Source organism: Narcine bancroftii, chromosome 1 (genome assembly GCF_036971445.1).
Source record: "Narcine bancroftii isolate sNarBan1 chromosome 1, sNarBan1.hap1, whole genome shotgun sequence".
NCBI lineage: Eukaryota > Metazoa > Chordata > Chondrichthyes > Torpediniformes > Narcinidae > Narcine > Narcine bancroftii.
Genome location: NC_091469.1, coordinates 478,757,089 through 478,784,406, shown reverse-complemented (window position 1 = coordinate 478,784,406; position 27,318 = coordinate 478,757,089). Strand labels below are relative to the sequence as shown.

General features: G+C 39.3%; 1 protein-coding gene across 5 annotated transcripts in view; it reads left to right on the top strand.

Moving 5' to 3' along the window:
- Positions 1 to 21,792, top strand: part of LOC138751901 (NEDD8 ultimate buster 1-like) — a 67,835-nt gene extending 46,043 nt beyond the window's left edge. For 2 of the 5 annotated variants that reach the window (XM_069914831.1, XM_069914834.1), the window contains 3 exons: positions 4,580 to 4,669; positions 10,570 to 10,738; positions 20,021 to 21,792. In XM_069914831.1, the coding sequence (XP_069770932.1) occupies positions 4,580 to 4,669; positions 10,570 to 10,738; positions 20,021 to 20,184 (423 nt within the window). In that variant the 3' untranslated portion in view covers positions 20,185 to 21,792. Of the gene's footprint in view, positions 1 to 1,319; positions 1,415 to 4,579; positions 4,670 to 10,569; positions 10,739 to 20,020 lie in introns of those variants that run through there. The other 3 variants (XM_069914833.1, XM_069914832.1, XM_069914835.1) reach the window with 3 other exon arrangements.
- The last annotated feature ends 5,526 nt before the right edge of the window (positions 21,793 to 27,318 follow it).

The window sequence follows — 27,318 nt, the reverse complement described above, 5'->3', positions numbered from 1 at the left end:
GAAAACAATCCCGCATATATTCTAAGAAATCCTCTTCATCATTACCCTTACCAATTTGGTTCACCCAATCTACATGTAGATTAAAGTCGTCCATTATAACTGCTGTATCTTTGTTGCACGCATTTCCAATTTTCTGTTTAATACCATCCCTAACCTCACTGCTACTGTTAGGTGGCCTGTACACAACTCCCACTAGCGTTTTCTGCCCCTTAGTGTTTCGCAGCTCTACCCATATCGATTCCACATCCTCCAAGCTAATGTCCTTCATTTCTATTGCATTCACCTCCTCGATAACCAACAATGCTACCCACCTCCTTTTCCTTCTATCCTTCTTGCATCGAGTATCCTTGAATGTTGAGCTCCCAGTCATGGTCCCCTTGAAACCATGTTTCTGTGATCCCGACTATATCATAGTTATTTCATTCATTTCATCCACCTTATTATGAATGCTCCTTGCATTGAGACACAAAGCCTTCAGGCTTGCTTTTACCGTACTCTAATCCCTTTTACCATTATGTTGAAAAGTGGCTCTTTGATTTTTGTCCCAGGTTTACCTGCCTGCCACTTTTGCTTTTCACCTTGCTACCTTTTGCTTCTACCCTCATATTACACCCTTCTGTCTCTCTGCACTCATTCCTACTCCCCTGCCACATTAATTTAAACCTTCCCCAACAGTGCTAGCAAACAAACTCCCTCGGACATTAGTCCCGGCCCTGATCAGATGTAGACTGTTCTGTTTGTACCGGTCCTATCTGCCCCAGAACTGATTCCAGTGTCCCAAGAATCTGAAACCTTCCCTCCTACACCAATATTCAAGCCACATATTCATTCTAACTCCTGTTATTTCTACTCTGGCTAGCTCGTGGCGCCAGTAACAATCCAGAAATTATTACCCTTGAGGTCCTACTCCTTAATTTATTTCCTACCTCCCTAAATTCATCTTGCAGGACCTCATCCCATTTTTGGGATCAGCTCAGGATTGTATGGTGGGGCAGACTCAATGGACTGAATAGCCTATTTTTGCTTTTGGGTCTTATTTCCAGCACTAGGCCCATAGCCTCTTGTCTTCAGATGTTCCTCTAGATCCTAAAATATTTTAGAGTGCTTGATTGCTTCACCCTCTCAGCCTCTGTCCAGATTCCAAATGCCCTGTGGATGAAATGACCCCTCTATACTTCTACGCCTTCTCCTAAAACCTACACCCTCTGGTTTTAGATTTTTCCAACCGCCTACTCTATCCATGCCCTTAATAATTTTAGTAACCTTGAGCAGGTCACTCCTCACCGATGAAAATGAACCCATCTATCCACCTTCCACAGCCCAGTGAAGCAGTACAAGCAGTCTCGTTAAATGCATTTGAGGAACAGACCTTTGAGAGCAGAGGAACTGGGAGTTAAGGGGAACAAGTGGATAAGTGGAGGTGAGTCTGCGGCCACATCAGCTATGATCTTAATGGTAGGGCAGGGGTGGTCTACTCTTCTGCTCCTATTTCTTGTTTGTTTCACGTTGCTTGAAACGGAATGTCCTGGTGAACCTCCTCTCTGCTCTGCCTACCACAATCATGTTCTGGTGACCAGAGCTGAACAAGTGCTCCAGCTGTGATCCAACCAAAGTTTTATGAAGTTGTTCCATAAGCTCCTTGCTGTTGTATTTAATTTTCTTCACCCCAGTGAAGGCAATATTTTATTTTCTTCTGAAGCACGCTATATCACCTTGTCTTGCTGTGCTGACATCTTGGGTTATTGGACATACAGCAAGTTTACTCAACTTCCCCAATAATCCCTAGGGCCCAACCATTCAATATGCATGTCCTACCTTTGGTCCTCGCACGTCAGTAACGGGCCTTCCTGGCTGTGAGCCCGTGCTACCCAAATACCCTAATTAAACTACAACCCCTGTACATCTTGAAGGGTAGGAGGAAACCAGAGCATCTGGAAGCCCATGCAGACATGGGGAGAACATACAAAGTCCTTACAGCGCCGGATTCAAAACCAGGTTACAGGTGCTATAACAGGGTTGTGATAACTGCTACACTAATCATGGCACCCTAAATGTCATTGCTCTACCTTTAATAATTCATAAATGTCATCCTTCAGCCTGAACTCCTTGTCATCAATGCTACCAACTTTCATGTCGTCTGTGAAATTGCATTCACACCCAAATCATTAATATGTCTGCTCAACAGTAAGGTTTCCCAGGCTTATAATCTCTTCTCCTTGTTCAAATTGGAGGAAAGCTCAAGAGTGTGAAAGGGCACACCAACGTGTTTCAGGGCAGTTTCATTCCCATACCCATCAGGCTCTTGAATGAGTCCCACAACAATGCTGCTTTTGTTTAGTATTAATGAATCTTTCTTTTCATTGTTGCTCTGTGCTCTATATATGGCTGTATGAATGGTAGAGATAATTTGTAACACTACTTTCAGAAGAGCCCTTCTTACTGTGTTAATGATTTTGTGACATCTTGTCATGGGCCTTGCTGATGTCCACAAAACCCCATAAACTGCATTTCTTTCAACAATACACGTTACCACTTCAAAACGGATCATTCTGGTTTGCTGGAATTTAGCTGTGACTATCCTTGATTAATTCCTGCTTTTTCCAAGGATAAATTAAATCACTGCCTCACAGCTGCATATAAGTATATTGGAATTCTTTGTTTTATTTTTGTAGGTAGGTTATAGGTTGGTGATGGCGGGTGAGGTCTGGGCCTGATGCCCCACTCACCAAGGGAAAGTACATGCATGACACATCCCCTCTCCTTTTTTGGTGTAGTGATCGCTGCGTGGCTGCTGTCTGGCTTGCCAGGCAGGAGGTCACTGCAAATGGCCTCTCCTACATTACTGCATCTGTAGCAACCCCTTCTTGTCGGTGTCCCCTGAGTTTACTATGTTATGGTGTGACTGAATGTCCAGTGGTGTAACTGGATGGTTAGACTGGGCTCATTAGCCTTGGTTGGCAGCCAGCCTAAGAGAAGGAAAACTAATTTCAAACCTGGGCAGAAGGGGCTCGTCAGCCTTCTTGAGTCATCCATCTAGGAGAAGGACACTCCTGACGTAACACCTATGACCCAAGGACCTGGCTGTCATCATCCCAGCTTGCTAGGCTTGAGGCTGATAAACGCTGGGTGTAAAGGCTGGGACCAGTACTGCATTCTGCCTTTATAAAAAAATATTTTTAAATCCATTGCACAGGCTTGAAGGACCTGCCCATGTCTATGATCCTAAATCTTCGTTCACCAAGCCATGAGATATAGATCAGCACATTATGGGCCGAAGAGCTTGCTCTTTGTTGTATAATTCTGCTCATAAGGATGTGTTCTAGCTGTCAGAAGAACAGAACGAGATGCACAGAATTTTCATTTACCTGTATCCTGATTTCGATTGTGGACTGAATGTTGCAATCTTAGGATTTCTGGTTGCCAGTTATCAATGAGGCAACAAATAGAATCTCCAGTCCAACCAGGTGACAGGTATGGGTCAACTGCTGTGGAAAGGGTCTTCAATTGCTTCAATGTAGAACACTAGGTGAAATAATCCTAAAATCAGGAGACATTGATGAAAGTAGAGCAGTGGATGTGGAGTAGATGGATTTTAAACAAGGTTCCTTGTATTTCTTACTGAACCTTAATACATTTGAACATATTTTAGACATCACAAATGCTCTTTTCCCCTCCTGATAGGGCAACAATCAGGCATACTGATCCTCCGGGACTCCCTTGTCCATTCATCCTTTCTCACTAATCACCCCCTTGATACCCATACAGTCTTCCAAGTAAAACAACACACGTGAATCTGCAGGGTTCATCCACTCCATCTGGTGCTCCTGTTGTGGCCTCTATATCTGAGACGAAACACAGACTGGAAGATCGCTTCATTGAGCACCTTCTCTCTGTCTGCTGCAATAATAGGGACCTCCCAGTGGCTAACCTTTTTCATTCCCACACCGATGTGTCTATCCATGGCTTCGTGCACTGCTAAACTGAAGCTACCAGCATATTGGAGGAAGAAAACTCAACATTCCATTTGGTTACTCTCCAACTAGATAGGACGAACATACACTTCTCTGGTTTCCGTTTAAACCCCTCATCCGAGTCTGTTTTTCCGATCCCTTTTTCTCCTTTCCTCTGGCACCTGATCACATTCCCTTCGTTCTCCATTCAGAGAGCTGGCCCTTCCTCATCACTTAGCTTTTTTTAAATCTTATACCCTCCCACCCAAGTCTCCCTATGGCCCCTTGCCTGTTAGCTTGTACTCCTCCCCCTTCCTCCCTCTTCTCTTCTCCATTCAGGCACTTGACAGCTTTTTGCTCGTACCTTGATAAAAGGCTCAGGCCCAAAATGTTCGTACCTTGCCTTTTGACATTGCAGGACTTGAGTTTCTCCAGCAGTTTTTATGTATTGCATCAGGAATACAATATAATTTCAATTTGTTGCTAATTACCAGATTTGTGATTATTATTTAGATTTACAGATAGATTTGTAAATAGTTGCATGCATTTTGAAAGTTTTGCCCATTCCTGTGGCGAACTGTGCTGTCAATTTAGTTAATGCCCTCACAATTGCTCTTGTATTTTCTTAGCTACTGAGGTGCAATCCTGAGCCTGTCTACCAAGAGGATGTGGCTGGACCAAGTAACCACGTTGAAATCTCTGATGAAACTATTAATCGGGTGTGTGTTACTGTTCCTCAATCTTGTATAATTTGCACAAACAACTTGAATTTCTGCTTTTTTGGTGAATCCTCGTTGGGTACTCACTGTTTCAACCACACCTTCTATCCTTGGTTCTGCTCTCACTTCCAGGGAACTTTCCCCTTTCTGAGGTTTAGTTGCTTCAGCTGTGAACCACCCTTGGGGGTTTTTCCCCTGGAACCATGTTTACCTTGATCTCAGCAATATGATATTCCAACACCCCTAACCCTTATTTCTGCACCATAATGATACCAAATTAGGGGGGATATGTTCTAATCCTTGGCATTCTGATTAAATGTGGCAAAATTCCAGTGGTTGGTGGACCATTACTCGCTCAAGTGTAGTTTCTCCTGTGAATGGATAAAGGGTTTATTGTGATATGCAGGTACAATGTACAACTACAGTGTAAGTTGTACTTGTTGCTGCTTCCCAGTTATGCAAGACACACTAACACAAATGCAATTAAGATGCCATGATAAGAAGGAAAAGTCACCTTTGACTTGTAGTGCGAGGAATGTGTTGTGTCAACAGTGTCTGGTTTTTTTAAAAGTGTGATGGTGCCATTTTATTGGTGATGAATGACCAACTTGATTATGGCATTTTTAAAAAATGTGATTTGAAGCTTGACTGCTGAAATGCAAATTACTGCTGTTGACATTAACATAACAATTACAGCACGGAAACAGGCCATTAGGCCCTTCTAGTCCGCACCGAACCAAACACCCCTTTCTAGTCCCACCTCCCTGCACAATGCCCATAACCCTCCATCTTCTTCTCATCCATATACCTGTCCAACCTTTTCTTAAATTATACAATTGACTCCGCCGCCACTATTTCTCCCGGAAGCTCATTCCACACGGCTACCACTCTCTGAGTAAAGAAGTTCCCCCTCATGTTACCTCTAAACCTCTGCCCCTTAATTCTTAACTCATGTCCTCTTGTTTTAATCTTTCCTCCTCTTAACGGAAATAGTCTATCCACATCCATTCTGTCTATCCCTTTCATAATCTTAAATACTTCTATCAAATCCCCTCTCAACCTTCTACGCTCCAAAGAATAAAGACCCAATCTGTCCAATCTCTCCCCATACTCCAGATGCTTAAACCCAGGCAACATTCTGGTCAACCTTCTCTGCACTCTCTCCACTCTGTTTATATCCTTCCTATAATTAGGCGACCAGAACTGCACACAGAACTCCAAATTAGGCCGCACCAACGTCTTATACAATCTCAACATCACCTCCCAACTCCTATATTCCATGCAATGATTGATAAAGGCCAGCATACTAAAAGCCTTCTTCACCACCCTATTCACGTGAGTTTCTACCTTCAGGGAACGATGTACCGTTACTCCTAAATCTTTCTGCTCTTCTGTATTCCTCAATGCTCTCCCATTTACCACGTATGTCCTATTCTGATTCTTCTTACCAAAATGAAGCACCTCACACTTATCAGCATTAAATTCCATCTGCCATTTTTCAGCCCACTTTTCTAAGCAGCCCAAATCCCTCTGCAACCCTTGAAAACCTTCTTCATTATCCACTATTCCACCTATCTTAGTATCGTCTGCATATTTACTAATCCAATTCACCACCCCATCATCTAGATCATTAATGTATATAACGAACAACAATGGGCCCAATACAGATCCTTGAGGCACACCACTGGTCACCGGCCTCCAACCTGACAGACAATTATCCACTAGCACTCTCTGGCCTCTCCCTTTCAGCCAATGTTCAATCCATTTGACTATCTTAAAATTTATACCTAAAGACTGCACCTTCCTAACTAACCTTCCATGTGGTACCTTATCGAAGGCCTTACTGAAGTCCATATAGACAACAACCAGTGAATAAGGGGAGGGCTGGAGTTTTTTAAATTTGGATAATGTTGGACAATGTTTTCATTTTAAATGAAAATGACAGTAAAGGTCTGAAATTTTGCAAAGAGGAAAACCATAAATGTAAAGTAGTAGAGGGTATGTGGGAAAACAATACAGACAGAATACTGAGCTACTAAGGCAGGTAACCTGTAAATTGGAGGACCAACCCCTAAAATTCCATCTGGGATCTCACCAATCGACTTCTCCAGTTTTCAGTAAACCCCTCTCCTGAGTGTCTCTCTTTCCCTAGCCATCTATCTCCTTTCCTTCAGCTCCCTACCCCTTCCTTCTCAATTTGGAGAGCTCCCTGTTCCCATTATTTCTCAGATTTTTCTTCTCTTCTACCCTCCCACCCATGTCCACCTATTAGCCTCTTGCTCTCCCCCTGCCCATTCCCCCACCTGCCTAATTTTTGCTCATACCCTGACAGAGGACCCAGGCTCAAAATGTTGGATTCTCTTTATTTCCTATAGATGCTGTGTGGCCTGCTGAGTTACTCCAGCACTTTTAAGTATTGCACTGAAGTGTTGAGGCAACTTTAAGACCTTATGTTCTCACGAAATGAAAAGAACAAATACTGAAGGATATCAAATCGTTATTTGAAGTGACTGCGGAGTATTTTTGGAAATTTTTATTTAATAATCACAATAAATCATACAATAAAGGAACAAACAAGTACTTAACATTTTATCCCTTACAGCCCCTCCCCACCACCCTCTAAACTACCCCGAAAAGAAGAAAGAGGAGATCACATAACATAAAACTCTCAATCAATTATTTGCCATGGTTCAGAGCAACACCATCAATGCGTGGGAAGAAGATTAATAATTCAACCCCATATATTCCAAATATAGTCTCCAAATTTTAACCAAAAAAAATTATAACGTAAATTGTTATCTTATCCAACAGAATACAAGATCTCATTTCCGAATGCCATCATTGAATACTCAAATTAGTCTAATTTTTCCAAGTAATTGCCAAATATTTTCTAGCCACAGCTAGAGCTAGTATCAAAAAAGCAATTTGAAACTTATTAAATTTTAACTCCAAGCTTAATTTCTTAATATAACCCAATAAAAATAATAAAGGATCAAGAGAAATTTTAAATTTAAAAATAGCTTCTAAAAGTTCCTTAATTCTATACCAAAAAGGCCTCACCGTCTCGCATAACCAGGTGGAATGTAAGAAAGAACCAACTTCCTTATGATATCTAAAACAGAAGAAATAAATATATTTCCTTAATTTCTCTGGAGTTGTGTATAACTGATGAAAAAAATTATAATGGACCAATCTATATATTACATTTACAATTTTAGTCACACTATCCTCACATAAAGTCATCCAATCATCTTGAAAAATAGATATGGACGTCTTTTTCCCATTTAAATTTAGATTTATAAACATCCAGCTTAAACACTTTATTCTGCAATAAAGCATACATCTCAGATATAAATCCTTTCTTACCACCATCAGGAAATAGAATTTCAAATTTAGACCGCCCGGGTAATCGTAACGTACGTCCAACATTATCCAATGATAATGTTTTATCTTGATAATAAGAGAAAAGAGGATTCAAAGGTATTTCATATTTCTCTTTCATTCTTTGAAACGAAATAAAATATCCTGCTTCATAACAATCTTCTACCAATTTAATTCCTTTCTGTTCCCACAATTTCAAAAATTGATTATTAAGTGTAAAAGAAAAGAGCTTGTATTGAAACAAAGGAGTTTTAGCTGAAAATTTACCTTGAGTATCTATAATTTCTTTCTTTTTAGTCCATAATTCCATTAAATGTTTAAACCCAGGCAAATTATAATTACTTAATAATTGAGAATTTCATCTATAAATAAACTGATCGATCTTCTTAATCTGAGATAATTCAATATTAGCCCATATCAAAGGTTTATCCACTTCAAACATCTTGTTAATAAATTTCAATTGTGCCAATTCATAATAATTCTGAAAATGAAGTTGCAAACCTCCTAATGCATCCTTCCAAGTTCATTTCTGTTATGACATCCTTACCATTTTAGATTTCTAAAAAAAAACTTTCTCACCAAACCATTCAAATCTTTAAAATTTTTTGAGGAATCTTGCAAGGAATAGATTGAAAAAAATATTGAATTCGGTGAAAGATATCCATTATGACACAATTACCATGTCCTATTTATGTCATGGGTAAATCTTTCCACCGATTCAAATCATATTTCATTTTAGACAATTAAATAGTTCAGTTCATATAAATGATTATTCTTCTTTCTTTGGCTTGGCTTTGCGGACGAAGATTTATGGAGGGGTAAATGATTATAATTACTATATTATGATACCTAAATATTTAATCCTGTCAGACCACTTACATTTCACTGTCTACAAAGTGAATAATCCATTTCAGCTAAAGGCATAATTTCACTCTTTTCCCAATTGATTTTGTATCCCAACACGTCACTGTACTGCTCCAATCTTTCATGCAGATTCCCCAAAGACAACAAAGGTTGTGTTAAATGTATCAAAAACATCTGCAAACAAATTTATTATACTCTTCAGCTTTCACCTCAATACCCTTAATATTACTATCTTGTTTCATCATCTGATACAAGGGTTCAATACCAATGCAAATAGAGCTGGTGACAAAGGATAGCCTTGTCTGGTCGATCGAGATAACATTTGTCCATTTGTCACAATCCTAGCAGTAGGATTTTTATACAAAGCCTTAATCCAACCAATAAAAAGAGGCCCAAAGTTGAACTTCTCTAAAACTTTAAAACAAAAAATTCCATTCCACCCTATCAAAGGCCTTTTCTGCATCATTGGTTGGTCAGACTGCTCCCGAGAAACATTAATTCAAGAAATCAATTTTACAATATCTGCTGAATATCAATTTTTAATAAAACCCGCCTGATCTACACGAATCAAATCTGGTAAGTATTTAGCTAATCTATTAGCCAAAACCTTGGCAACAATTTTATAATCTATATTCAATAAAGAAATAGGTCTATAAGATCCTGCTTTTAGTGGGTCTCTATCCTTCTTAAGAATAACTAATAATTGCTTGAGAAAAAGATTCCGGGAAAGAGCCAGTTTCGTCACGAGTTTCAATAAAGGAATTAATGTCCTGAAATTCTTTATAAAATTCACAAGTAAAACTATCGTCACCTGGAGACTTCCCACCAGGCATAGATCGAAGTGCTTCCATCACTTTAACAGTAAAAGAAGCATCTAGATCCTTAATATCCATATCCTTCAAAGAAGGTAAAATTAAATCAGACAAAAAATTATCATCTTCCAAATCTTCAGAGATATACAATTTCTCATAAAATGTACAAAACTCATCATTAATTTCCTGAGATTTATATGTAATCATTGAATCATGTCTAGAAGCTTGTTCTGTTTCTAACTGCCACACTAAAACTTTACGAGCGCTCTCAGTTCTCTGTAATTTCTCAAACTTATGTTTGTAACGAGTTATACTATAACTTCAAATTAACTAAACCTGCTTTCGTAACTTCGTAGAATTTCATTGCGAATCCTTTTCCAAAATCTCTATCTCCTTCTCCAATTTAAGGTGGTATGTGAGTGGGGGAAAATGGTTCAGAATTAGCGATTTCGTCACTCTGCCTGGACCCTCAGCTGAGCTGATAGCAAAGTGCTTGTGAATGGCACTGGTAGAGATGGATATTGAAGGTCATTGTAGACTGGAGGGCCAGTTTCTGTGTTGTATGACTGGCTCTGTGACTCTATGTGAAAATAAACTGGAGCAACCAGGGAAAAAAGTGCACACATCCCACAGGCATCACCTGAGGTCAGGATCATTTGTCTTTGAAAAGCTTGCAGATTCAGTGGATTGAACTCCGTTTTGACTCTAATGCAGTTTCTCTAAGATGATAACTATATCTGGAGATACAAATGCTAGGCGGGGGGAATATTTAAAGTTGTTTTCATCCCCGATGTTGCTGAAATTTATGATTATGACAAATATGATTTTAAAATATATGTACAGGTGGCCTACTTGGGTTTTGATCACTCTGCTGCAGAGGTTGCCCTGAGGAGGTTTAATGGCAACGTTGAACGTGCTGTTCAAGCATTGATCGATCACGGTGGCTACCTACCTGCAAGTCTACTGAATTCATACCCCTCGTCGTTGTCACCAGAGGAAGCGGAGGTTGAAGGTGATTAGAATGCATTGGTCGATAAAGCCGAACCATGTTTGGTAGAAGATGAATGTGTTTTTTTTTAATTGGAGTAAAGATCAATATCCATGGTGACGTTCATGATTCCAAAACTTTTCATGGCTATGGAATTATTTTTTCATTGTATCACATGCAGTATGGGTAACAAACAAACTACTCGTAACCTAAATGACTTGATGAGCTGCAGACAAAACTGCCATCTCATCATTATGGCGACCTAATCCCAGTTCTAATAATGTCCCACTGTCCTACCGCCTGCTGTTCAAACCCTGATCCATGCACATCCAAGTCTGTGTTCCAGCGTACAGCAATACCTCACATCAGTCCTGTGCTTTCCCATCCTTATTTTCAACCCATCATGACCTCTCCTACAATTGCTTTCCATTCTCTGCAGCTCTCCAGTTTTATCCTTGTAATCTCCTTACCACATCCCCTCCCAAACTTAATCTCAAATGACCACTTCAGTTCGTTGCCAGGGATGGTGGTAGAGTGTGAGACATTTAAGACTCTTAGACAGGTACATGGATAGAAGAAAAATATAGTGAAACCCCATGTATCAGACACCTATGGAGATTGGTCAATGCTGGATAAGTTAATTTTTCAAATGCTTGAGATGGCATGTTGTGTGATTGGCAAACTTATTTTAAACTTCCGTATTTTTTACCTATTTATTTTTTGCATGTTTTTTTGCCAATTGCTTGAATGCTGGATAATGGGTTTTACTCTAGTGGGTTATGGGTAGGGATGGTTTAGTTTGTTGAGCAGGTTTTTATTGGTCAGCACAACATTGTGGGCTGAAAGGCCTCTTCTGTGCTGTTACGTTCTATCAGTATTGGTATGGCAAAATATTGAGAATACGATGGATTTTGATTAAAAGGTAATCAACATGAAACTTCAGATTTTGATTTTTATAATGCCACAGAGTTATAGAAAAATACAACAGGGAAACCTTGACCATTCACATTAATCCTGTGGGTTCCTTTTTTAATGCTCCTTGTGTTCTCATTAACTTACCCCAGATTCAACCACTCAGTTACACACAGGCTCACTTTGCAGTGGGCCCCTTTTCATCCATGAGATAAAATTCAGATTGAACAACCGCTTCGAACACCTGCACTCTATCTATAGGTCCAAGCCAGAACTCCCATTTGTTAGCCATTTAAATTCCCCTCACAATTCCCACAGATATATTCCTGTCCTTGGCCTCATCCATTGCCAGGATTGGGCGAAATATAAACTTGGGAAACAACACATCATATTCTTCATGGACATCTGTATAAACATTAAATTTTCCAATTTTTGTAACTCCACTTTTATCTGGTTGCACTTTACCTACTTCTCTTCACATTATTCTCTCTAACCTTCTCCCTACTGTCTCTTCACCTCTCCCACCCTCTGTTCATACCTGATATCCTTAGCCCAGCCCCCTCTTTATTGCATACCTTGATATTACCGTTCTTGGTACGTCCCCTTCCTGCTTTATTCTCGATAAAGGGATGCAACACAAAATGTTGGCTGACAATTTCCCTCGATGCATGCTGCCTGACCTGCTGAGTCCATCCATCTTCTTTCTTTGCTCAAGAATCCAGCATGATACATAACAAATAGGAACAGGAGTCAGCCATCTGGCCCCGACAGCTCCACCTACCTGTCTTTTCCCTGTAGCCTTTAATGCCCCCCCTACTATGCAAATAAAAATTAATTGTCTTAAATATATTTCATGAGGCATCCTCTGCTGCTTCCTTGGACTGAGAATTCCACAGGTTTGCTACTCTCTGCAAAGCAGTAGCTCTTCACCTCTGTCCCCTAATCAACTCCACCTCTATTGCATCTGCAGTTTTCGTTTGAAATACAAAAGTCTGCAAACGCAGTGATTGTAGTAAAAAAACAAACCAAAATGCTGGAGGAACTCAGCCAGCCTTTCAGTGTCCATAGGAGACAAAGATATATTGTCAGTGTTTGGGGCCTGAGCCCTAAAGGTGTTAATTGGATACAATATGGGGAGATGTGGCGAATTGATTTTGGCTCTGTGAAAGGAGACAGGGAAAAGGGGGGGGAGATAGCTGGGGGAAGGCAACAGATAAAAGAAGGGGTGGGGGGTTAAACAAAAGTCGAAGAAGTCTATTTTAATGCCATCCAGTTGGAGGGTGCCCAATCGGAAGATGAGGTGTTGTTCTTCCAATTTTCAGGTGGTCTCAATCTAGTAGTGCTTGAGACCACGGGCAGTCCGGTCAGCACGGAAATGGGATAGGGAATTGAAATAGGTGGCCACTGGGAGATCCACGCAATTGCAGCGGACAGAGCCAAGGTGTTCAACAAAGTGATTTCCCAGTCTGCATCCAGTCTCTCCAATGTAGAGGAGACCACAACAGAAGCACCGAATGCCGTAGATGATCCCTGCAGATTCACGTGAAATGTTGCTTCACTTGGAAGGACTGTTTAGGGCTCTGAATGGCGGTGACAGAGTTAGCGTGGGCGCAGATGGAGCATCTCCTGTGGTCATGGGGGTAGGTACCCAGGGGACGGTTCGTGAGGAGGGAGGAGTGGATAAGGATAAGTTCAGAAGGCGGAGAGGGTCTAGTGATGGGATCACTTAGTAGATGCCAAAGGTTTGTTGAACAAGTAGGTACACCCTTTCAAGAATTTTTCATTTTTTAAAAATTTAGACATACAGCAAGGTAACAGGCCATTTCGACACAAGTCCGTGCCACCAAATTTACACCCAATTAACCTACAAACCAGTACATTTTGAATGGTTGGAGGAAACTTGAGCCCCTGGGGAAAATCCACACAGACATTGGGAGAGCGAACAAACTCCTTACAGACAGCACAGGATTTGAACCCAAGTCCTGTTCTCTGATGGTAACCATTATGCCAGCCATAGTGAGGTGTTTTTTTTTTAATCCTTTTGGTTTCATTTATCTCTCAGGTTTTCAAATTCTGTTATAGTTTAATTGGTAAAAGGATTTGCAGTGAATTATAGTTATGCAACATGGCAACAGTTATTTCAGCTCAATTTATCCGTGCCAAGTTACTACACGAGTTGGTCACATTTGCCTGCATTTGCCTCATATTCTCAACCTTCCCGATCCATTTACCTGTCTTTATGCCTTTTAACCATTGTAATTGTACCCACCTCCACAGCTTCCTCTACCACCTTACTCCATATATCCACTCTGGTCCTTTTCTCAAATCTGTGTAGAGGAACTGCCAGCCCTGTTGTACAGACAATTTAAAGCTGTATGGGATCTTTCAGGAAGTATGGCTGGGCAGTAGGACCTGACAGAGGAGCTCTGAAAGACTGTATCCCTGCATTCCTGGGTCCACAGCAGTGGTGGGCACTTACAGCAGTCCCAGTCAATATTGGGGAAGTTAAAATCATCCCCCATTACACCTATCTGAGATATCACTGCTTATTATTCTATCTTGTTATTAGGAGGGCCTGTAGTACAATTTCACCTGTGATCATCCTTTTTTTAATTTCTGACCTCATTGGATGATCTACCAGAAATATCCTAAGAACTGCTGTGATTTTCTTCGGAATCAAAATTGCAGTTTCCCTCCTCTCTTAACAACATGTCTGTAATGCCTGTAGAATCAGTATCCTGGATGCTAAGCTGCCAGTCCTGCCTATTAACATAACATAACATAACAATTACAGCACGGAAACAGGCCATTAGGCCCTTCTAGTCCGCACCGAACCAAACACCCCTTTCTAATCCCACCTCCCTGCACAATGCCCATAACCCTCCATCTTCTTCTCATCCATATACCTGTCCAACCTTTTCTTAAATAATACAATTGACTCCGCCGCCACTATCTCTCCCGGAAGCTCATTCCACACGGCTACCACTCTCTGAGTCAAGAAGTTCCCCCTCATGTTACCTCTAAACCTCTGCCCCTTAATTCTTAACTCATGTCCTCTTGTTTTAATCTTTCCTCCTCTTAACGGAAATAGTCTATCCACATCCACTCTGTCTATCCCTTTCATAAGATATCCACTTTGTCTATCCCTTTCATAAGATATAGGAGCAGAAATAGGCTATTCAGCCCAGAGTCTGCCCCACTGTTCAATTATGAGCTGATCCATTTTCCCATTCAGCCCCCTGCCCGGCCCTCATCCCATAACCTTTGATACCTTGACTAATCAAGAATCTTTCCATCTCCCACTATACATTGGCCTCCACAACCACCAGAGGCACAGATTCCACAGATTTATCATCATCTGGCTAAAAACATTCCTCTACTTCTCAGTTCCAAGTGGACGCCCTTCATTCCTGAAGTTGTCATCTTGTCCCAGATTCTCCCACCGTGGGAAATTACATCTACTCTGTCCATGCCTTTCAACTTTGAAAATGTTTCAATGAGATTTCCCCCTTAATGAGTACAGACCAAGAGCTATCTAACGCTCTTCATATGATAACTCTTTCACTCCAAGAATCCTCCTTGTGCACCTATTCTGAACCCTCTCCAATGTTAGCGCATCCTACCTTCATATCAAACTTGGCCACAAAGCCATTCATTCCATGATCAAAATCATGAATATACAACATAAAAGAAGTGCCCCAACACTGACCCCTGTGGAACACCTCTAGCAATCAGCAACCAACCAAAATATGATTCATGTATTCTGATTCTGCTTCCTGCTAACGCTCTACCCATGCTCGTATCTTTCCTGTTATCCTACAGACTCTTGTTAAGTAGCCAATGCTCTACCCATGCTCGTATCTTTCCTGTTATCCTACAGGCCCTTGTTAAGTAGCCAATGCTCTACCCATGCTCGTATCTTTCCTGTTATTCTACAGGCCCTTGTTAAGTAGCCAATGCTCTTCCCATGCTAGTATCTTTCCTGTTATTCTACAGGCCCTTGTTAAGTAGCCAATGCTCTACCCATGCTCGTATCTTTCCTGTTATTCTACAGGCCCTTGTTAAGTAGCCAATGCTCTTCCCATGCTAGTATCTTTCCTGTTATCCTACAGACTCTTGTTAAGTAGCCAATGCTCTACCCATGCTCGTATCTTTCCTGTTATTCTACAGGCCCTTGTTAAGTAGCCAATGCTCTACCCATGCTCGTATCTTTCCTGTTATCCTACAGACTCTTGTTAAGTAGCCAATGCTCTACCCATGCTCGTATCTTTCCTGTTATTCTACAGGCCCTTGTTAAGTAGCCAATGCTCTACCCATGCTCGTATCTTTCCTGTTATTCTACAGGCCCTTGTTAAGTAGCCAACGCTCTACCCATGCTAGTATCTTTCCTGTTATCCTACAGACTCTTGTTAAGTAGCCAATGCTCTACCCATGCTAGTATCTTTCCTGTTATTCTACAGGCCCTTGTTAAGTAGCCAATGCTCTTCCCATGCTAGTATCTTTCCTGTTATCCTACAGGCCCTTGTTAAGTAGCCAATGCTCTACCCATGCTCGTATCTTTCCTGTTATTCTACAGGCCCTTGTTAAGTAGCCAATGCTCTTCCCATGCTAGTATCTTTCCTGTTATCCTACAGGCCCTTGTTAAGTAGCCAATGCTCTACCCATGCTCGTATCTTTCCTGTTATTCTACAGGCCCTTGTTAAGTAGCCAATGCTCTTCCCATGCTAGTATCTTTCCTGTTATTCTACAGGCCCTTGTTAAGTAGCCAATGCTCTACCCATGCTCGTATCTTTCCTGTTATTCTACAGGCCCTTGTTAAGTAGCCAATGCTCTTCCCATGCTAGTATCTTTCCTGTTATCCTACAGACTCTTGTTAAGTAGCCAATGCTCTACCCATGCTCGTATCTTTCCTGTTATTCTACAGGCCCTTGTTAAGTAGCCAATGCTCTACCCATGCTAGTATCTTTCCTGTTATCCTACAGACTCTTGTTAAGTAGCCAATGCTCTACCCATGCTCGTATCTTTCCTGTTATTCTACAGGCCCTTGTTAAGTAGCCAATGCTCTACCCATGCTCGTATCTTTCCTGTTATTCTACAGGCCCTTGTTAAGTAGCCAACGCTCTACCCATGCTAGTATCTTTCCTGTTATCCTACAGACTCTTGTTAAGTAGCCAATGCTCTACCCATGCTAGTATCTTTCCTGTTATACTACAGGCCTTTGTTAAGTAGCCTCATGTGCAGCACCTTGTCAAAGGCCTTCTGAAAATCCAAATGCACAACTTTCACTGCATCTCCTTTCTCTAGCTTGCTTGTTATTTCCTCAAAGAATTCTAATAGGTTGGCCAAGCAACATTTTGACATGTGCCTCCAAAGCTCATCCTTGACAATCGACTCCAAAATCTTCCAAACCACTGAGTTCAGGCTAACGTGTCTATAATTTTCTTTCTGCTACATTCCTCCCTTCTTGAATACTGGGGTGACATTTGCAATTTTCCAGTCCTCCGGAACCATACCTGAATCTAAAGATTCCCAAAAGATCATTATCAATGGCTTCACAATCTCTACCGTTACTTCTCTCAGAACCCTTAGACCAGGGGTGTCAGACTCAAATTCACAGAGGGCCAAAATTAAAAACTTGGACTAAGTCGTGGGCCAAACTAAATATTTATTGAAAATTTTCAACATCTGCATGTTTTCTCTTCTTTCAACATATGTAATGTTAAACTTTTTCTTATTAAAATAAATGTTTAATAATAGTTTTGGTTAAACTCTTTCCAGAAGAAGCATTAACAAATGAGAAATAAAATATTCAATAAATAATATTTCTCTCTAGCCTTTAAGCTCCTTTTAAATGTTTTTTTTTTACAAGCCAACAAGACAAAAAATAACAACTTGCTTCAATGAAAATCCAATCTTTCAACTATGAACTGTCCAAAGTTAACCAAAGAAAATATGAATCCAAGCTTAGCTTGCTCCACTGTGATTTACTCTGATGCACCTGGGTCTAAACCAGATACTTGGCATCTCTTCTTAGATGCAAGTTCATCAAACTCTGGGGTCAGAGTCTGCCTCCCACCTGTCTTGAAAGGTCCTGTTTTCTGTCTTTCGTTTGGCCATTTTTCGTAAGGGGTTTATTACATGTGAGTTAGGCGACAGGTCGCAGATGCTAATGAAAGTAAAGAGAGGAGGTGGGGGCGATTAGCGGGCTGATGGGCCGGCGCCAACGCATTTGTAAAGCATTCTGGGATTTGTAGTATTAGCTGTGCATGCGCTATACTGGCGCAGTAGCCAGCGGGTCAGCTCTAATACATATTTGATATGATCTTGTGGGCCAAATATAATTATATCACGGGCCATATTTGGCCCGCAGGCCTGAGTTTGACATGTGTGCCTTAGACCATTCAGCTTTCTGAGGGCTTCTCTCTCACTTCCCTTCCTTGATACCCTTTGACATCTGGCACACTCCTAATGTGTTCCACAGTGAAGACTGATGTTTTTAAAAAAAATTCATTTAGTTCCTCTGCCATCTCTTTGTCTCCCATTATTATTTTTCCAGCATCATTTTCGAGTGCTCCTATATCTACTCTCACCTCTCTTTTACTTGTTACTATACTTGAAGCTTTTTGTATCCTCTTTGATATTATTAACAAGCTTGCTTTCATACTTTATTTTCCATTTGAGTTTTTTTTTAGTTACCTTCTGCAAGTTTTAAAAAACTTCCTAATCCTCTACCCACTAATTTTTTGCTTCCTTGTATGCCATCTCTCTTTGCTTTCACATTGACTTGGACTTCACTTGTCAGCCACAGTTGTGACATTTTTTCCATTTGAATATCTCCTTTTTCTTGCAGAAACTCCATCCACCCATTGCTGCTCTGCTGACTTGCCAACTAGTGCCTCCTTCCAATCTACTTTGGCCAGTTCTTCTCTCATGCCATTGCAATTCTCTTTACTCCACTGAAATATCACCACATTTGACTTTAGTTTCTTCTTGTTGAATCTCAAATTGAATTCCTTCCTCACCCATGTTAAGTATTAGCTGTAATATCCCAGTCCTGAGTTCATTTAACCTTGTCAGGCTTCTTGCATTAACGTAAATGCATTTAAGCCTATTGGATCTTCCTCACTCCCTGACTTGTTCCCGTCCATCCTGGTCCTGGACTTGCTCCCTAACTTCTGTTTTTTATGTCAGCTTTCTGATGTGCCACACTATTAATTTGGTTTTGCCTCCCTGCAAGTCCAGTTTAAACCCTCCTGAGTCACTTAAGTTCGTCTCTACAAAGATATTGATTTCCACAACAATATGAATGCAGCCCATCCCTCTTGTATAGGTCACCTCTACCCAGGAAGAGATCCCACTGGTCTAAGAATTGAATCCTCCCTCCACACATAGCTCCTCAGCTATGCATTCATCTTTCCTACCCTCCAATCCTAAACCTGACTGGTGCTTTTATATAATTCTATGATACTGAAATTGGAAACTCTAATCTGGAATCTTCATAGGCCACCCTGATCCTTTGCAAATTGTCCAGCTATTCTCAACAAGCAAGCCTTGTTTTCTTTTCACCTCATGGAACAATTATTTTTTCTGCTTTTCAAGTCAGTAAGAGAGAAATATGGAAGAAGCCAAAAGTTAAGTGCTTCACAGGGAGGGGGCCCAAACACTTTGAGCAGGGTCCTGAAAAAGATTGAGAAAGGAAATTGAATTTTAAACAAATTTTGATGAAAATTCCTAATTTTAAACCAGAAAGGATGAACTTTATCACAAAACCAAACAGAATGTACAAATGTTCCAACACATCATCCACACCTAAAACACAGATCTGAATTACTAAATCCATATTTTTTCAGGGGTTAAATATAACTGATGCAAAAAATTGTAATTAATCATACTACATCTTACATTAATTAATTTAGTCAATCCATCATAAAACATATTTTCCCAATCCACCTGACTAATCTCACAACTTAAATCACGCTTCCATTTAATCCTAGATGTATCTAAGAAAATTTAACCATTGTATCTTGTAATAATGCATACATTTCTGATATAAAACCTTTATCTGAAACCATAAATACAAATTTAGTTAACTTAAAAATTTTCATTTCTCTTTCAAAATTATCTTTCACTAATGCCCTAATTTGATAATAAACAAACAGAGAATTCTCTAAAATCCCAAATTTCTCTTTAAGCTGATTAAATGATAAAAATTTACCCTCTTCAAAACAATCCTGCAATCTTTTTATTCCTTTAATCCACCAATCTTCTAAAACTATTATTCAATGAAAAAGGAATCGTTTTCTAGTTAAATTGAGGAATTTTAAGTTTTGGCCTCAGAATGTTACAATGTTCTGTTTTATAATGGCTCTTGCTTTTCACTTGTATCTCTGGTAGAACCGTCGGAGGAAAAACAAAAGGAGCGTGAAATTGTAGAAGAGGTTATGGCTGATATCCCTGAACATGAAGAGGACTACCTTGACATGACCCTGGAGGAGGAAAGGGAGGTTATTATCAAGTACAAGACTTGGCTCCAAGGATCGCAACAATCTACCTCCTAGTTGGCAGGTATCAAACTCACCAATGCGGGAACTTGGTCCCTGAATTGTGCTTCATGCTGTTTATGAAATTAGGCAATATGTCAACTTTAGTTTATAACTTGGTCAGTGATTCGATTGCCAAGATCACTCTTGCATGAAACACTGAATCTTTTTGATTTCCTTTAATCCAATATGTTTGAGTCATGATTAGTTTTTTTTTAAATTGCTGTTTTTTCTTTTGCAGACGGAGCAAATGTGCAAAAACAGATGTTGATTTGGCTGCCTTTTGCAGTGGGTGATTTTTTTTTTTGCCATTCACTTGGTTTCTGGTTGCATGTGCACTGAACTGTAAAGATCAGCGACACAAGAGAAACCAATCGACATGATGCTTTGTCCACTTGGATTTTTTTTTGGTCTAATAGAGAATACTGCCTTTTGATAGCACACATGAATTGCAACCCCTGTCGGTATAAAATAAATGTGGATCAATATTAAAAGTTATTTTTGCTTGGCATGCAATCCTGCTCTGGGTTCATGGAGCAATTAGTGTTAAGCTTGTCTCTGCAGAGCATCATACAAATGGAGGATGATGTTTTCCAAATTGCGTATTCGCAATGAAGGCTATCCAAATTCGACATAATGGAGAAGAGAATCCAAGCGTATGTGCAAAGATGATCCAAACTTCCTACTGGACTTCATCTGTGGAGATTAACATTACTCACTCCCAGACAGCGTATGAATACGTGTATTTGTGAACATAGAGTTTTTCCGTGCACAAGGGCTGAGACCTACATGCACCATGTGCTTCTCCTTAGGAGCATGTGTGTGAAATGGTCTGCTATTGGCCTTGGCCTTCAAGGTGAAACTCCAGTGATTTGCTCCAGAGAGGCGAGTTGCATCTCTTCAAAGAAAACCTGCTATTGGCCTTGGCCTTCAAGGTGAAACTCCAGTGATTTGCTCCAGAGAGGCGAGTAGCATCTCTTCAAAGAAAACCTGCTGAGGACACTGACCACAGGGGTAGTTTGTCTTTGGGTGGCAAAACCGCGATTGATTGAACGTTAGCTTCAGAATCTGGAAGATCCTGCTCTTGGTTGGATGTTGAGACATGTAAAAGTCAAAATTTAAACTTGGGGGAAAAAAAATTTAAATAGAAATTTTATGCACTTATTTTTGAACCAAATGTATTTTGTAATTACTCCAATGCATTTTGTGCATAATGCCAAATTTTCAGCAATAACTAATGATTTTGTAATGCTTTTGGATTGAATAAAACCCAACTGACTTTTTTTAACCTACTTTCAATTCACTCTCTTGAGCTTATAATGCAGGTGGGCATTTTGAGAGTTCTTGGACATGAGAAATCATTTGTAAAATCAGTTACTGTTTTGCAAAAGGTTTGATTTTGCAATTGCCATCTTTTAATGTTTATTTTCTGTTCATTTATGTTTGCACATTTAAATATATGATTTGATCTGCCTCCACTTGCTTTTGCTTCTTTAAGTTTTGTTAGTGACAACAATCTTGTTTCTCAGATATGAAATAGAAACCTGTGGCCTTTTCTTAAAAGTCAAATTTCTTGAGCATTATTTTTGAGCTTAAAATTGTTAAATAAAGTACACTTGAGTGAAATTTTTGTGAATGGATAATTTGGAGTTGATGGGTGTCTGGGAAGGGCGGGGGATGGCACTTCTTTGAGTCCCAGGACATGGGTTTCTAAAATTTACCAGTTCCCCATTTAATTCACCAGTTGCCCATAGAATCCAATTAAGCATATTTTAAACTTTAACCTAATGGTGACGATCATTCCAAATGGTTTCCAAAAACTGTTATGACAGAGTTTCTCTCGCATAGCCATGCTGCATCTTCCTGTACAAACAGCACTATATACAAGCAATCCCTGCATTACGGGGTTGGGGGGGGGCGGGGTCTGTGTTCTCAGGACACCACATGTATCATAAATTTCCAGGTTGTGTTCACATTTACAAGAACTGAGAGTTCAAAAAGAAAATGAACACATTCTTTGAAAGCGAATTTTTGTTTGTATCTCACTTTTTTCTTTAAATTGCATTTTGTGAATTCCACTAATGCAAGGGTTCTGGTCCTCAGAAGTATGGAAAAGCCTGCCCCTAAAAGACCAGTGGAATCCTTTAGCAGTTCCTCATGGTTGTCTTCCACTCCCATGATTGTTTTAGAATGTCTACAATTGACTCATTCCAGCTTCTCTGGAATTTTAGCGTGATGGAATCTACTCCCTGGCATTGCTGCAGAAGCTGAGAATCCAAAATCAAACTGGAAAATGCTAGAAGAAGCAAGTTAAGCAACATCTGTAGAACGAGGGTGAACCTTTCAATCCAAAACGCAGCATCAGACCTGGAAAGTGTTAAAGGAAATGTTAAGGCAGCACAGTTTGTGTAGTGGTTAGCACTTTTTAATATTTTACGTTTGATTATCAACAAATAATACCAAATTATCATCACAGATAAGTAATTAAATGTGAATCATTAATACATGTAACAAATATGACCCCTATCCTCCCTCCCCAAACAAAACCCTAATGAAGAAAAAAGAAAAAGAAGGAAGCAGGAGAAAGAGAAGGTGTTATCTTGGTCTGAAATCCAATTCAACAAAGGAGAGGCCCAGTTATTTTTATCTAAATTTCAATAAAGGGAAGAAAAGTAAACAGAATACATAGCTTATTGATTAACTAATCAACCCTACATTTTGTAAGTAGGGTTCCCACACCTGCAAAAACATGTTATATTGATTCCTTAACTTGTAAGTAATTTTCTCCAGGGTAACGCAACTGTGCATTTCATTATTCCAACGAGCTATTTCCAAGAAAGAATCAGACTTCCAGGTAACTGCAATTCATTTCCTGGCCACTGCCAATGCAATTTTAAGAAACTCTAATTGATATCTGGACAGCCTCATTTTAGGTCTTACATCTGTAATATTTCCTAAAAGAAACAATTCTGGACTTAGAGGCAATTGTTTCCCAATCATTTAATTTAATAAAGTTTCCCCACAAGGGTTTCAATTTGGAACATGACCAGGTGGATGTTAAAAAAAAAATACTCCCCGCATCTAAAACGTATATCAGAAAAATATTTAATTTATGTATTTTTTGCGAGGCGAGATATAGCTGATGCAAAAAATTGTATTGTACCAGCCTACATCTAACATTAATTATGTTTCATTATATTATACCAGCCAATCTCTCCATATAAACCTTTGGTACATAATAAAGAGCTCAAATCCAATTTATGAATTTTTGACCTAGTCCAAATTTCTCCAGTACTTTAAATGCAAAGTCCCATTCCAATCTATCAAAGGTTTTTTCTCCATCTAAGGAAACTGCCACATTATGTTTATGGATTAGGCAAAGAAGTCTTGTTACATTATCTGCTGATTGTCTGTTCTTCACAAATCCTGTTTGGTCTTTGAATACATTTCTGCCTAAGTTGATAAACAATCTGTTTGCCAGAGCCTTAGCTAATATTTTATAATCAGTCTGTATGATGATGGTTTCAATGGATCCCTATTTTTCTTACAAATCACTGTAATTGCTGTTGAGAAAGATTCCAGTAAAGTATGTAATTCCATCGCTTGGTTCAGTCCCTCCACAAAAAGAGGCATTAGCAGATCTTTAAAATTCTGGTGGAAAACCATCTTAGCTGGGAGATCTATTAATAAATTCAGTGCTTCCTCTGTTTCCAATTGTGTAAAGGGTGCATTTAATTCATTCTGCTCAGTTAAATCTAAATTTGGCAAAACCAATCATGATGAATAATCATCTAATTTATTAGCATCTCCTTGTGATTCCAGTTTATATAATTTTGTATAAAATGATTTAAAAGCCTCATTAATTTCTAATAGGATCCCCTATTGATCTCTGTTTCAATTGCATTGATCGTATGAGAAACCGGTTCTATTTTTAATTGCCAAGATAGGCACTTTCCCCCAACTCATAATACCTTTGTTTAGTTTTCATTATTATTTTTTCTATCTTATATGTAAGGTATATTTGAGTTTTTTTTACTAATGAGTGTCCTTCGTTTTTGTTCTGAGCTCCTTAACTGTAATTCTTTCCCCAATAGTGTTATCTCTTTTTCTAATTTATCTACCTCTTTTGTATAATGTCTTTTAATTTTTGAAGTATTTGACCCTTTAAATAAGCGTTTAAAGAGTTCCATATAATAAATTTATTGGCAACAGAATGACAGTTGGTTTCACAGAAAATCCAAATATGTCTTCTAATAAAATCACGGAATTCTGATCTTCTCAACAGCTTTGGATTAAAGCACCACCTGTAGACCGTGTCTTGTTTATCAGCCATAACAATTGAAAACAATAGAGGTGAATGATCTGACAGAATCCTTGACTTATACTCAACACCTATGATTCTATCCTGTAAATGTGCCGAGAGCAAAATTAAATCTTTCCTGGAATATTAATCATGTCTGTTAGAATAAAAGAAATAGACTCTTTGTCTGGGATGCAGTTTCCTCCAAATACCCACTAAATTCAGATTCTTCATTGAAACTAGGGTCGCTTTAGCCATCCTAGTCCTGTCCACCGTTCCAATTGACTTGTCCAAAACCGGGTCCAAACATGAATTAAAATCTCCTGCTACTATAGTTTTATGATGAGCATCAGCCAATTGAAAAAAGGTTTCTTTAAATCTTTCATCGTCTTCGTTTAGGGCATATAAGTTTAACAGAGTCCAATATTCAGAATATATCTGACAGTGTACCTTAACATATCTGCCTGTCAGATCAGTTGTAGCATTTTGAATTGTAACTGGAAGATTCTTCATTATCAATATTACCACTCCTCTTGCTTTAGAATGAAAAGAAGATGCTATGACCTGGCCCGTCCAGTCACTTTTTAATTTCTGATGTTCATTCTCCATTAAATGTTTCCTTTATTTTAAGTTCTGAAATTTATATGTTTGTAATGAATTATACTGTAATTTCAAATAGATGTATTGTCTTCCATGCAGTTTTGTTGTAAATCTTTTACCAAAATCTCTATCTCCTTTTCCAATTTGCTAATCTCAGTCATTTGTCATTTCTTAATTTTAACAGTATAACTAATAATTTGTCCTCGTAAATATTAAGTGAGTTTCCTGAAGGAAGGCCAGGTCAATTCCCATTTGTTTTAATGTAAGAAAATATATTTTTTCCTTTTAATAGGATTATTTAAACCATTTAAATTAATACTAATAAACTTAACTATGTTTGCCATTACCACAGAATTCTGATAAAATCCAATTCTAATATCTCTTATTTCTTTCCAATATTTTTCTCCCTGAAATTCCAATATTATATTCCTCCAGTAATGGACCAAAATGTGTTGATAGCTCCAATAGAAAAAAGTGAGATAAGATTAAAAAGTATAAAGACAAAGAAAATAGATACCATTGTATCTACAGCACAAGATTAAACAAAAATATACACCCTCCCTCCCAATCGATGCTGAGAAAAAGAAACGAAACATCACCCAAAATGCAAAACATTATAATGGGCTGTGACTAATGCACAGAAGTACAATTAATGTAATGCAGATGAGCATCAATTCCACCCCCACCCTCCAGAATTAACTATAAATGCCCATATTTAATATTCCATATTTACAAGAGGAATAAATAATTTTACATCATAGAATTAAATGGACATGTATTATTAGATCATTGCAATCAACTTTTAGGTCCGGTAGCTAATTTACAAAGTCAGTGCACATTTTATATCCAGAAAAATCTGTTTTCAGCACGAGGAACCATAATTTTCAAAATAGCAGGGTGATGTAAAGCAAAGTTGTAGCCTTTTTTTCCACAATTGATTCTTTATGGGGTTAAATTCCCGTCTTCTCCTTTAAAGTGAGGCACTGATATCTGGGTAAAATAAAATATTTTCCCCTTCATATAAAAGTGGTGTTCCTCTTGTCTTTGTACCTTTGGCTACCGCTCTAAGTTTTTCACAATCTTGATATCATAAACATTTAATTAATATTGAGTGGGGCTTTTGACCTTGAGAAGATGGGGGCATAGATGTTCGATGTGCTCTTTCTATTTCTATATTAATTCCCACTTTGTCTTGCCCCAATATTCTTGGAATCCACTCTTGAAATAAGGTTATTGCACCGGAGGAGACAGCGACGTCGCAGTATTAGGCCCAGGAGGAGGTGATTCCAGCTGGGAGGTAAGTTGAACTTCTCCAGGTTCTTGAAGTGTAGCAGGCCTTGTCCCTGTTTAGTTTCTTCTGGTGTGGCCCAGAGGCTGCCAGTCAAATTCTATTTATTTTAGAACCTATCTTCTGGTAAATTTAAATTTCCAGTAACTGATTAAATAGGTTATAAAAATCCTTTTTTTTTAAACAATTCCGGGAGGGCTGAGGTTCCATGTCCTATCTCTCCGCACATCACATGACACCCCAAATCCGCCACTGTTGTAAGGAGTTTGTACATTTTCTCGGAGCCTGCGTGGAGAATGTACAAACTCCTTACAGGCAGACAAAACTTAATTTGTGGGTGTAATTGAACAGCATGGGCTTGTGGGCCGAGAAGGTCTGTTAATGGGCTGTAAGTCTAAATTTTAAAATGACATATTATGATGCAGGAAAGGAGAAGACCAAGGGAGAGATACAACAGAAAAGAGGCTCTTTGGCCCTAATCAGTCCACACTGACTATCAACCACCCATTTACATGAATCCAACATTGATGAATGTTTTTAATTAGAGGAATTCTGGGATGGAACATCTTGTAATAATGGTGAAAGAGTAGTGAAGCAAGCATAGAAAATAGGTCAAGAGGAGATGATAACACAAATAGCAGTATCATGGAGGATGTTGAGCTGCAGAGGGCTGTAATGTGCCTTATTAGGAATGACAGAGCACAAAAGAGGTTGGAGTGGGATGGTAGGCAATTAGAAGAGGTGACTGTGATGAAACCACTATTGTATATATTTGCATGCCATATGTAGATGTCATGACCTTTCCTGGTTGACCCTGCTCTCACTGGCCAGCTCGTGATTCCTCCCCCTTTCTTCCCATAAAGGGTGTCATGCCACAAGCCTGCCCCCAGTTCGAGTCCGGGTCAGTGTGAGCGACCAACACAGACAGGAATGCTGTCCTTTTGATTTTAACCCATCTTCTGCC